Below are 12,540 nucleotides of genomic sequence, written 5' to 3'. Positions count from 1 at the left end.
GAATCACACACAGGCCACCACAGGGCTGGGTGTCAATCACTCACAGAAGACAGGCGTTGACCCTAACCAGCGGTTTCAGCATAGTGGCTCATGCAGAATACGGGAGGTCGCCAGGCAACGGCTTTGGCGTGAACCGTACAGTGAGAATGTTGAGTAGGTGACAGTACCATGGGCTGTAGTAGGTGGCAGCACCACGGGCTGTAGTAGGTGGCAGTACCACGGGCTGTAGTAGGTGGCAGTACCACGGGCTGTAGTAGGTGGCAGCACCACCTGCTGTTTCAGTGTTGGTTGTTTATAATGTACTGTTGTATGTTGTCAATGCTGTACTTTAACAGATATTACCCAATATTTTTTTAGTAATATCTTACAATCTCGACAACACACACACACACACCAGTTAAAAATGTGAATAACAACATAAACTAGTCTGCGCATCCATGTCTTCCATGTTTACATTATACAATATAATATATATATATATATATATGTATATACTTTTTTCTTACATTTACACTATTGTAATTTTGACACTGCTGTAATTTTCTAAATGTGTTAATTTGTTTGTTACTTATTTCCTTTATAATTTAGTGAATGAAAAAGTACATACACTTGCACAATTGAATTACAATTGTAACACACATTGCACTGTAATGCCTGTGCTAACCCTACCTTGTCAATCACCACTGGTACCCTTAAAACACAAACTGGTATTTACCACTTTTTTCCTTTCTCCCTCTGCTTTGACCAACTCTTTCCTTCAAATCAAGTTTATTTTCTTCCTACTTTCCTCTGAATATACTTTAAAGCTGAAGGCCTGCAATTAGTTACAGGAATTTCATACCTTTCAAATGCCATTATCACCTGTAGGTAAAGTGGAAACTGTTAGTGTCACACTTTGTGTCTCCTGGCAGTTTTTCCAGGCCATCTGTGAGTTGTTTTAGTAGTAAATTTTATCAGTCTATTTGTGTGGCATATTGCCTCTTCTCATGTACTATTGGGATGCTGCTCACTACCAAGTTCTTGCTCTGCTTGTTTACCTTTAGCAATTTGAGACATTGTGTAAACTTGTGTATTTCATCCTGGCCTTGGGCTCCACTTGTCTAACCTGCTGCATTGCAAGTTTCCCATGGTACTTTATAGTACCATGGGAAACTGTAGTTACTGTAGTTACTTTCTCTCTTCTGTGTTTCAGACATTATTCATCTGTTCGCCATCGTTTCTTAGTGGTATGTCCATTTGGGCCTATATGTCATTACACCTTTTCTGTCTCCTCTTGTTTGTTGTTGTATTGCTTATTTGTACTTAAATGTACAGATGTATGTTGCTACCTGCTGTACCTTTATTAGTGATTTATTAGCTATGGCCATAAACCAAGGGAACACTTTGGCATTTTACTTCCAACTGGTATGTCTTATGGTGGTGAAGCTGTGAAAAGAATGTCAATTAGGCTTTAAGAAAGATTGAACAGTTGGTTGGAAATTGTGATATTATTTCTATGCAGGGCATGCGCTGGCTATACACAGATTGCCTGGGGCCTTGGGCTTGGATGGGGGCCTCTATAACCTTAACAAACCTCTACACTAGTTTGCCAATCAAGACAAGCAGCATAAGAAAAGGCTCTTTATCCATTTAAATAACTGTTACTCATCTTAAGTGAAACCAGTTAATATCACCGTTTAATGTGAGTTCCCACCATGAATGGTGGTGGCGTAACGGTGGTGCCATAACGAATGCATGTTTCGTTGGTTGCTAAGCAAGAAGCTAAACAGGCATGCTTGTGAAGCAGCTATGTAAGCTGTCATGATGTATATTTGATTATAAAGTATTACTTATTAAACAGAGCCTTATTTTGCAGATTCGCACCAGCACTATTTAAAAAATGATTAATATTCGTTCAAAACAGCATGAGCGCATAGACGACTTTAAAAATACTAAAGGAAAAGAAAATGTTTGTAAATAAAATTTACAATTCACAGATGCTAGATAAAATCTACATTTTGCCACATTTTACTGTACAGGGTAGACGAAAAATTTTATCATTCGAAATAGTGTAAAAGAGTGTTCATGTAAATAAATTACTGAACAAATTATTGGATGATTTAGTCAGTGTGTCTATGTGAGTTATTTATAATAATCTTGTTTTAAATTTTCATACCTTTTTCTTTTTTAGTGTTGATCTTAGTTAAAATGTAATTAATATACACATTTAAATGAATATATAAAAGTACTGATAACAGGTTTTGTATAAATAAAACTTTTAGAGATTTAATTTGTTTCAAGTGCTTTTCATTTATTCTGAAATGTGGAAGCAAGGAGGCCTGGTCCTATTTCTATGTAACAAAAACAAATTAAATAATCCTATAATGCAAGGCTATGATTAAATTTAATCATGGTTTTCACTGACTAGATGTTTTTGATGTCATGTTTAGGACATAATTCCAATTCCCTGTGATTGTTTTGTTTTTGGTGAATGGAATATGCTTAAAAATAACCACAATCAACACAAACACAAATTGGAGGAATAGCTTATCAATACATTTATAGCATTTGGCAGACACACCTATCCAGAGCAACTTCATTTGAGCAATTGAGGTTCAAGGACTTTGCTCAAGGGCCCACAAGTGGCAGCTTGGCGTTGCTGGGATTTTAACTTGAAAAATTTAGAGCTCCAACATTTTAACGACAGAGCTACCATCTCCCTAAATGCATATAGATGCTTCTCTCTCCAGTACGCTCCTTCCGGAAACTTTGCCATTGTATTAAGGCTGTTAGAGTTGTCTGATGGTGGTCTAACCCCATAATCAAACACTATGTTGCTTTTTTAATGTATGTAACATTTTCACACATGATAAAGAAGTGATTTCTCGAAACCTATCATAAAGTTTTATAGCTTTTCTAGTTTCTTCCGCAATCAAAACACATAAAACTGTCTTAGTTTTAAATTATGCCTATTATATTCTTGCTACATCCTTATGCAAACACATTTTTCATGTTGTGAGTACATCAGAAAGGAGGAGTTACTGATATGTGTTGTAAGATACCGAAGGGCTATAAACTATCAAAAGGCTCATTCTCTATGCATTACTATTAAGGCAATAGTAATCTTGTTTGGCTTTTGTAGCAAACAAGCAAAGCAAGATGCAAATCTTAAAGTTATTGGCCCTTTTATATTCTCTTTCAGGGGTGGCTATGGGTGCAGGTATGTCATTTCAATTCAATTCATTTAGATTTCATTTTGATGTTATTTACAAAATATTTTTTGTGAGTCCAAAATTTGTTTTTTTTAAATGCATAGAGTGTGTATAGGTATTAACTGTATTTTACTGTAGAGCTTCGAGTTTTTATTGGTTCAGGTGTCTTTATAGGTGATGTGTATGTGATCTATACGTTGATATGTTGGATACCCCAATTATGAGTTTAAGGCTTTATTCGAAGGCATTGTGTACTTGGAAATATGCTATCAAACTTTAAAACAGACTCACATAAAGATCACATACAATGGCAATCATATATTATTTATAAAAATGATCATACTGTAAAAAATGATTTTAATTAATATATATATATATATATATATATATATATATATATATATATATATATATATATATATATATATATATATATATCTTTTTCTATTATTTTAAACAATGATAAGAGAGGTACAGTGTTGATTCTGCTTAGGGCCACATCTTAGTAAATTTCACAAAAAGTCCAACTACCCAGCTTTGGGGAACTGTCAAACGGTTTTTAACCACTGGCTAACAAACTTGCTGCAGGTTAAGAAATACATTGCAACATGCACCACTAAAGGTTTGTTTTATATTCAAATATGCCAAATAAAGCATTCAGGTTTATCATTTTCATCATTAATATGTAAGTCAGTATTTTTATTTATTAAGCTTCTTCCTCCTTTAAATATAAAATGACCTACTTGATTTGTGAGGTGTTGTATTTGAAATGCACTTTTGATGATTGAGGTTTATTGTCTGAGAACTGATGCATATGGTTATAGAGCATTTCAGCATTAGTCTTTTGTGCAAACAGAATATTCAAAGTAGTGTAAATGAATAGGCCCTATTTTAGCGGCAACAATAAGTCTGACATGTCATAAACTTAAATTGCTCTTTCAGAGTGGTGCTATAAATCCCAGGTCTCTTGTAACAACTCATGCAAAGGTGAGTTCTAATAATTAATTTACAAAACAATTTTTACATTTAAAATTTGGTAAAATAGATTTCTCAACCAAATAATTTATCATACCCTATTGTTTCTTTGTAGGACCAGATGAATGGAAGGACGTAGCATCAACTTGTGGCGACAAAAGACAGTCACCTATTAACATTGTAACACGAAAGGTGACTATTAACCACCTGCCCCCCTTCAAATTTGATGGTTACCAACATGCTTTTGAAAGCATTATCACAAATAATGGTCACACAGGTAAGTAATTATTCAGAATAATTATACAGAAAGTATACAAAAGATCCTGTTACATTACAATTTATTTTCATTTCTGTAGTGCTTCTAACAATGGAATGTCTCAAATCAGCTTTACATAATGTAAGAATTATAGGAATAAATAAAAAAAAATTAAAAACTCCCTTAGATGTTATGAGGAAGTAACAAATCAGACTCAAAACGGGAACCCATCCTCATTTGGGTGAAACCAAGTGTATAAATCATTAAAGCATTACATACACCAGAGAGTGAGAAACATCATGAGCCCCGGAGTTGTGATTATGAGTAATGTCCCTTCTGCTGTCTTATACAATCTGTTCTAGTTGTGTAACCAGGAGCTCCTGAACAATTTGTAAATAGCAACATACTGTATGAAATCATTATTGAGTGAACACTATCTTCTTCATGCTAGAGACATTTAAAAAAATAAATAAATAAATGCATATTTAATTAGTGTTTATTGTGCCCGGATGTCCGATGGATTGGAGCTAATCACTGTTTTTCTTACCCAGTTAAGTTAAACTTGTCAGGCGAGGCTGTGATTAGTAATGCCGGGCTCATGGGTGAATACAAAGCAGTGGAAGTTCATTTTCATTGGGGCAAGAATGGTGGACCAGGATCAGAGCACACTATTGATGGAGAGCAGTACCCTATGGAGGTATTTCTTTCTATCGCCCTCTCTCTCTCTCTCTCTCTCTCTCGCTCTCTCTCTCTCTCTCTCTCTCTCTCTCTCTCTCTCTCTCTCTCTCTCTCTCTCTCTCTTCATTTTATAGATAGATGTGAATAGAGAAATGACAAGTGTATTTTTTCTCCTCAGATGCATATTGTTCACATAAAAAAAAGTTACAGTTCGGTTTCAGAAGCTACTAAAGACCCATTTGGACTAGCAGTTCTTGGAATGTTTTACCAGGTATGTTTTTTGTTTTGTTTTGTTTTAAATAATACAATAAACAAAATTAAAATGTAGTTATAACATAGAAGAAACTGCACATCTTAACTTAACTTAACTACTGTAACATCCATAGCACATATGATCACTTATACAAATGCTTTCATAATGATACATTAAGTCATGCAAAATCTTTGTCACATCAGGTAATAACATATAGTCATATATCAATAGCCATTATAATAACTACTAAACTTAAATAATAACAGCTTGTTAGCTTATTTTCTTAATCTTTCTAACACACATAGCTAGATAGAGATAATCATGTATATTGTCTCAGAATTAACCAAATATATATTAGAACGCCATTCCTGTAAAAGTACAAATGCTCTGCATAAATATAATTTTAATAAAAGTAAAACTATGGATTTGTTTTCTTGACAAAAAGTACATGCTTTTGAATAAACAAAGATTTTCTCAGTTGCTTTGGAGCATTTCTCGAATCATAATTAATATTTGCAAATCAGCAAATGCATTCTTAACACAATTTGTACAAACAGCACAACACATTGGATTTTTTCACAAAAGTCTGTACTTATCTCAAAATTCTTAGTTTATCTCTCAAAAGTAAGTATTTGTTTCCATGAACATATCATTGCCATCAGAATAACACGTTCTTTTTCGATGTTCAATTACAAGATAGTCAAATTGTCCAGTCATTATGTCAGAATCATTCAGAATCATTCAGAATCAGATAATAAATAAAACGGAAATAATGTAACTTATGTATTCTTTCTGTGCGGCCCAGTACCAATTGACCCACAGACCGGTGCTGGTCCGCGGCCCGTGGGTTGGGGACCACAGTTTTAGAGAACCAGTTGATTATTGGTTGATCTGATGCCATTCACTCACCATCATTAGTTAAATTGAAAGTTCATCTGCACAAATTATCAATTAAAGTCAAATTTACAAAAAGTTTTTTATAGAAGTTTAAGCTCGACAGATTCTGACAACTGGTTTAACTATTTTGCATTCTATGGCTTATTTAATAAACTCATGCCTAGATGTAGTGGGGAGTGGTGGCTCCAGCGGTTAAGGCTGATCGGAAGGTCGGGAGTTCGAGCCCCGGTATCGCCAAGCTGCTACTCTTGGGCCCGTGAGAAAGGCCCTTAACCCTCTATGCTCCGGGGGTCCCTTACGAGGGAACTATCAAGGTCCGTGACATGGGGCCGCCTTCCCGTGGGCTCACCACCTGCAGGAGGGACCGTAAGGGACGGTGCTGTGAGGATTGGGCAGCAGTCTGCTTAGACTGCTGCCCCCGCAACCCGAATTACGGATAAGCGGGAGAAAATGAATGAATGCCTAGATGTTTTGGAGGTTAAAACTATTCAGTATAAAATGTTTTGATCAACATGACATAAATAACTGATAATGTAGGAAACAGCAGATAATTGTACACAATCAATGAAATGAATGTACTAAAGCATTCGCAATTTGATCAAAACAACAAGAAATGTTTTTATGATGTGCACAATTGGCTAAATGACGTAGAGGTTGAATTACATTTCTGATCTGAGAAATGCTCCAAAGCAACTAAGAAAAAATGTAAGTACAATATAAAAGGAAAAGTACTGATCTATGAGTACTATGTGTATATTTTAATAATTCATGCATTCTCAATTTTTTGAGGAATTTTCTTTGTCGTTTAAAAACACCTACTAAGTTTACTCCACACAAACGACATGTTTTTATGAAATGTAATAGGGTTAAAAAATAAAGGAAAGAATTGTATTTGCGGCTTAATAGGTAGTAAAGTTCCTGAGAATTTTCTAACACATTATGAATATTTAAAATAAACATACTTAAGTACAGTAATGCAATTAATTAATTAATCCTATGATTTGCAGCATTAATAAAGAATTTGTAGGTTTTTGTTTATTAGTTTTGTTTCATTCATACATACATGACATGGATGGCTCTTACAGTAAATGGTTTATTTTTCTGTGATGCGCTAATAAAATATTCATCATTATGCAAGCGTTAATTAAACATCAAATATATGCTTATTGTAGACCATTTTGTAAATCTTTTCTGTTGCTTGTAAATGATCAATCCTAAATAATTTTGTAATGGAATATATTTTTATGTCAAAGCATTTGTTGCTCATTTTTATGTTACAGGAATCGCCCAACAGAAACATGAAATATGATTCCATCATAAACGCACTGTCTAGCATCAAATACCCTGGTAAATCTTACAAGTTTTACTGGCTTCATCCATTATCATGTTCCTATTGTTTTTTCTGATGATTTAATTTATGGCAGAGAGAACTAAATCAAAGTTCAAAGCTATGATTTAAGTGCCAAGTCAGTTAATCATATACGAAGGCTGACTGTTAATTTTTATTGATTGCATTCATTTTCAGGCAACAAAACCACAGTAGGACCTGTGAGTTTGGACAGTCTTCTTCCTCCCCACTCTGAATTGATGAAGTACTTCCGCTATAATGGCTCTCTGACTACACCCAACTGTTCAGAGTCAGTCATTTGGACTGTATTTGAAAACACCACTAAACTTAGCAAGCAGCAAGTAAGTTATGGTCAACATTTTTACTCAGTCTTATACAAAACTAAGAAGTGGTTACAAGTGTGTGTAGCTAACATGTTTACCTCTATCATTCAGACATATTAACTTATAAAATGGTATGCCACTGATCATAATCTTAGCCAATCTCGGGTCATGCAAGTCTTTGGGCTTGTGAAACCTTATTGCCCAACCTGCTTGAAATCATTAGTTGGAACCAAACAAACAAAAAATAATCATGCTATCCACTGAGAATCTAGTCCACTAGTTTTTAATATGCTCAGGGTCTTATTTCTTCCACTATTGCATTTTTGCGACTAGAATTGATTACCACTGATTACCGCTGTGTGCATGTGTCCATCAGGCTAACTTTTATATTTCTTTTTCCACAGCTCTCTGCATTCTCTGATCTCTGGTTTGATAACAGGACTGCCATGACTGAAAACTTTCGCCTTGTGCAGCCACTCAATGGTCGAAATGTTTTTTATTCTGGAAGCAGTATTGCATCTGTCAGTACAGTACTGGTTGTTAGTACTTCAATCATTGCCTTTTTGAATCTTTAGGAAAAAGGTTATAAACCCTATCAGTAATCAGTCAGACTGATAGAAGAATTTGTATGCTAAATGCTTATTTTTGGCAAGTGTTTATGACAGCTTTTGTAGTGTTTTATGATAGATAGATAGATAGATAGATAGATAGATAGATAGATAGATAGATAGATAGATAGATAGATAGATAGATAGATAGATAGATAGATAGATAGATAGATAGATAGATAGATAGATAGATAGATAGATAGATAGATAGATAGATAGATAGACAAATAAAAGAACGCATGTTCAAAGAGAAACTGCAACTAGAGCCCAGTAAGCATTTTTTTTTTTTGTAATACACTGGTTCTACAGCTAAATGCTTAAATGCTTGAAAGGGTTTTGCATAACCAATTGCAGACCCTATACATGTGTACTGTACCTTTTTACCTGCATACAATAAATATTATATCAGTAGTCTCTTACTATCTTAAAATATCAGCAAAAAAATATTGATGTGAAAATCACAGATACAGATCACAGATATACTCTAAATTACAAGACAGTGAAATTCTTTCTTTGCATACTGAGCACAGCCTTGATCATGATATAGCACCCATGGAGCAAAGAGGGTTAAGGGCCTTGCTCAAGGGTCCAAGAGTGTCAGCTTGGCAATTCCCTGCATTCCAATCAGTAACACAGAGCCTTAAACACTTTCATGCAAATTCATGCACCATACAGTACATATAAAACTGTGCACATGCTGCATTTTTGCATGGCATCTGGACTATACACTGTATTTATACCTCTGTTCACTTTTTATCTATAAAACAATGTTATTCATTTTTTATATGTTTTTTTTTTATTATTTAACAGTACATTCTAATACAGAAGTATTGGATTACAGTGGCAGGCCATGCATTTCAAGCCTAGGATTTCAGTGATGTCCTACCTAAATCTCTTAAGACCTCTTAATGGCTCACACTACAGAAACCATCAATATTATGCAACAAACTAGGTATAACAGAGTGCTTCATCTGAGACAAATATCCCAACACAGTGGGAATGATTTTCTAAAGCAAGAAACCCAGTTAACATGCATACATGTCTGGATAATTGGTAGCTCACTGGAAAAAACATTCAAACCCTGAGTTTTTATTTAATTAAAGTTTTCAATTTTGGGTTTCAGTGTAAATTTTGTCATTTAAAATGAAGGCAAATTGTGTGACTTTGTGCAAATTCCCCAGGTAAGATAATGTAAAAGTATAAATGGTTCATGAAAAAGCTTTAAAAAGTTTGCCTGACCTTTACTAATGTCCATCTTTTATTTTACTCTGTCAGCCATTGTGGAATTTAACAGGAATGAAACAGCTATTAAATCCACATGGATATATTTGAGCTTGTGCACTTTGATACAGATGCAGTGTGTGTGCTCTGACTATTGCACTCTCTGACCATCCAATCAAACGACGTAAAAACGGCGACATTATTGGACCCCTTTCACTGTGGATAGCTCTGGCCACAACAAATTCTTCTTCTTCTTTCGGCTGCTTCCATTAGGGGTCGCCACAGCAGATCATCCGTTTTGATCACCCTGTCCTCTACAGCTGCCTCTTTCAAACCAACTACCTGCATGTCTTCCCTCACCACATCCATAAACCTCCTCCTTGGGCTTCCTATTTCCCTCCTTCATGGCAGCTCCAACCTCAGCATTCTCCTAACAATATATCCCATGTCTCTCCTCTGCACATATCCAAATCATCTCAATCAGGCTTCTCTCACTTTGTCTCCAAAATACCCTACATGCACAGCCCTTCTATTAGTCGGTCTAAACCTCAAATACTTCTCTGCCACACCAAACTTCCTTATACAATACCACAATTCCTCTCTCGGCACCCTGTCGTATACTTTCTCAAGATTCACAAACACACAATGCAACTTCTTCTCGCCTTCTTTATACTTCTCTATCAACATTCTCAAAGCAAATATTGTGTCTGTGGTCAACTCTTCTCTCAGCCTGGCTTCCACTACTATTTCCCATAACTTCATGGTGTGACTGATCAACTTTATTCCCCTGTAGTTACTAATTTGCAGCACATCCTTTCCAGCTCAGTCCCTCTGCCTGGCCAATAGGTACAAATCCTTTTCTCCTTCCTTAGTGTCCAACTTCTCATACAGCTCCTCATATGCTTTTTCCTTGGCTTTCGCCACATCCCTCTTTACCTGCTGCCGCATCTCCTTGTACTCCTGCCTACTTTTCTCATCCTTTTGCTGAGCCCAATTCTGTTTTGCCAACCTCTTTCTCCTTATGCTTTTGCTGCACTTCCTTGTTCCACCACCACGTCTCTTTGTCTTCCTTTCTATTTCCAGATGTCACACCAAGAAGCTTCCTAGCTGTCTCCATTATCACTCCTGCAGTAGTTGCCCAATCATTGAGCACCTCTTTACCACCACAGAGCCCCTGTCTGACCTCTTCCCTGAATCTCACACTACAGTCTTCCTCCTTCAGTTTCCACCATCTTATTCTTTATTCAGTCTTCACTCTCCTTCTTTTCTTTTTTACCTCCAAAGCCATCCTACAGACCACCATCTGATGCTGTCTACATACACTGTCCTCTGCCAACACCTTACTCTACTCTTACTCTACTCTACTCAGTTTTTTTGTAGAGCACGTTTAACAATGGATATTGTCCCAAAGCAGCTTTACAGAGATAAAGGAAGGATCCTTGTGAAGAACCAGACTCAAAAGGGAAAACATCCTCATCATTGTGGCACAGAATGTCCATTTGACATATTCTTCTTCTTTGGGCTGCCCCTGTTAGGGGTCTCCACAGCGGATCATCGGTCTCCATACCCCCTGTCTTTTACATCTGCCTCTTTCAAATCAACTACCTGCATGTTTTCCCTCACCAAATCTATAAACCTACTCCTTGGGCTTCCTCATTTCTTTCTTAATGGCAGCTCCAACCTCAGTATTCTCCAAACTATATACCCCATGTCCCCCCTCTGCACATGTCAAAACTATTTCAATCAGGCTTCTCTCACTTAGTCTCCAAAACACCATACATTCACGGCCCTTCTAATAGTCATTTTAAACCTCACATATTTCTCTGCCACACCAGACTTCCTCATACAGTACCACAAACTGTCTCTTGGCACCCTGTTGTGTGCTTTCTCAAGATTCACACACACAATGCAACTATTTCTCACCTTCCCTATACTTTTCTATTAACATTCTCAAAGCTAATATTGTGTCTGTGTCATCTCTTCTCTCAGCCTGGCTTCCACTACTCTTTCCCATAACTTCATGGTGTGACTAATCAACTTTATTCCACTGTGGTTACTGCAGGTCTGCACATCTCCCTTATTCTTAAAAACTGGTACTAACACATTCCTTCTCCATTCCTCAGGCATCCTCTCACCTTTAAAAATCTTGTTGAACAATCTTGTTAAAAACTCCACTGCCATCTCTCCTAAACATCTCCATGCTTCTACATGTATGTCATCTGGTCCAACCGACTTTCCACTCTTCATCCTCTTAATCGCTGCTCTCACTTAATCGTTGCTAATCCTATTCACTTCTTGCTTCACCATCTCCACATCATCCAACATTCTCTCTCTTTTATTTTCTTAATTCATCAGCTTCTCAAAATACTCCCTCCATTTTCTCAACACGCTCTCTTCACTATTTTCATCTACATCCTTTATTGCTCTAATTTGCAGCACATCCTTCCCCAACTAGTCTCCAACTTTTCATACAGATCCTCATATGCCTTTTCCTTGGCTTTCACTGCCGCATCTACTTGTACTCCTGCCTACTTTTCTGCTGATCCCAATTCTGTTTTGCCAACCTCTTTCTCCTTATGCTTTCCTGCACTTCCTCATTCCACCACCATGTCTCTTTGTCTTCCTTTCTATTTCCAGATGTCACACCAAGTACCTTTCTAGCTGTCTCCCTTATCACTTCTGCAGTAGTTGCCCAATCATCCAGCACCTCTTCACCACCACCAAGCCCCTGTCTGACCTCTTCCCTGAACCGCAACCTACAGTCTTCCTCCTTCAGTTTCCACCATCTTA

The 12,540-nt window shown here is 36.5% G+C and overlaps 1 protein-coding gene across 1 annotated transcript; it reads left to right on the top strand.

Moving 5' to 3' along the window:
- Window positions 1-3,066: 3,066 nt before the first annotated feature.
- Window positions 3,067-8,940, top strand: ca4b (carbonic anhydrase IV b). The gene is made up of 8 exons (XM_083547704.1): window positions 3,067-3,199; window positions 4,134-4,178; window positions 4,282-4,443; window positions 4,974-5,119; window positions 5,279-5,371; window positions 7,531-7,597; window positions 7,776-7,939; window positions 8,326-8,940. Exons 1-8 carry the CDS (start codon window positions 3,139-3,141, stop codon window positions 8,494-8,496), a joined length of 909 nt encoding a protein of 302 aa, XP_083403830.1. The 5' UTR covers window positions 3,067-3,138; the 3' UTR covers window positions 8,497-8,940.
- The last annotated feature ends 3,600 nt before the right edge of the window (window positions 8,941-12,540 follow it).

This window comes from Silurus aristotelis, assembly GCF_946808225.1.
Source record: "Silurus aristotelis genome assembly, chromosome: 8".
NCBI lineage: Eukaryota > Metazoa > Chordata > Actinopteri > Siluriformes > Siluridae > Silurus > Silurus aristotelis.
Note: the sequence above shows the minus strand (reverse complement) of the source record. Positions and strands in the feature narration are given on the sequence as shown.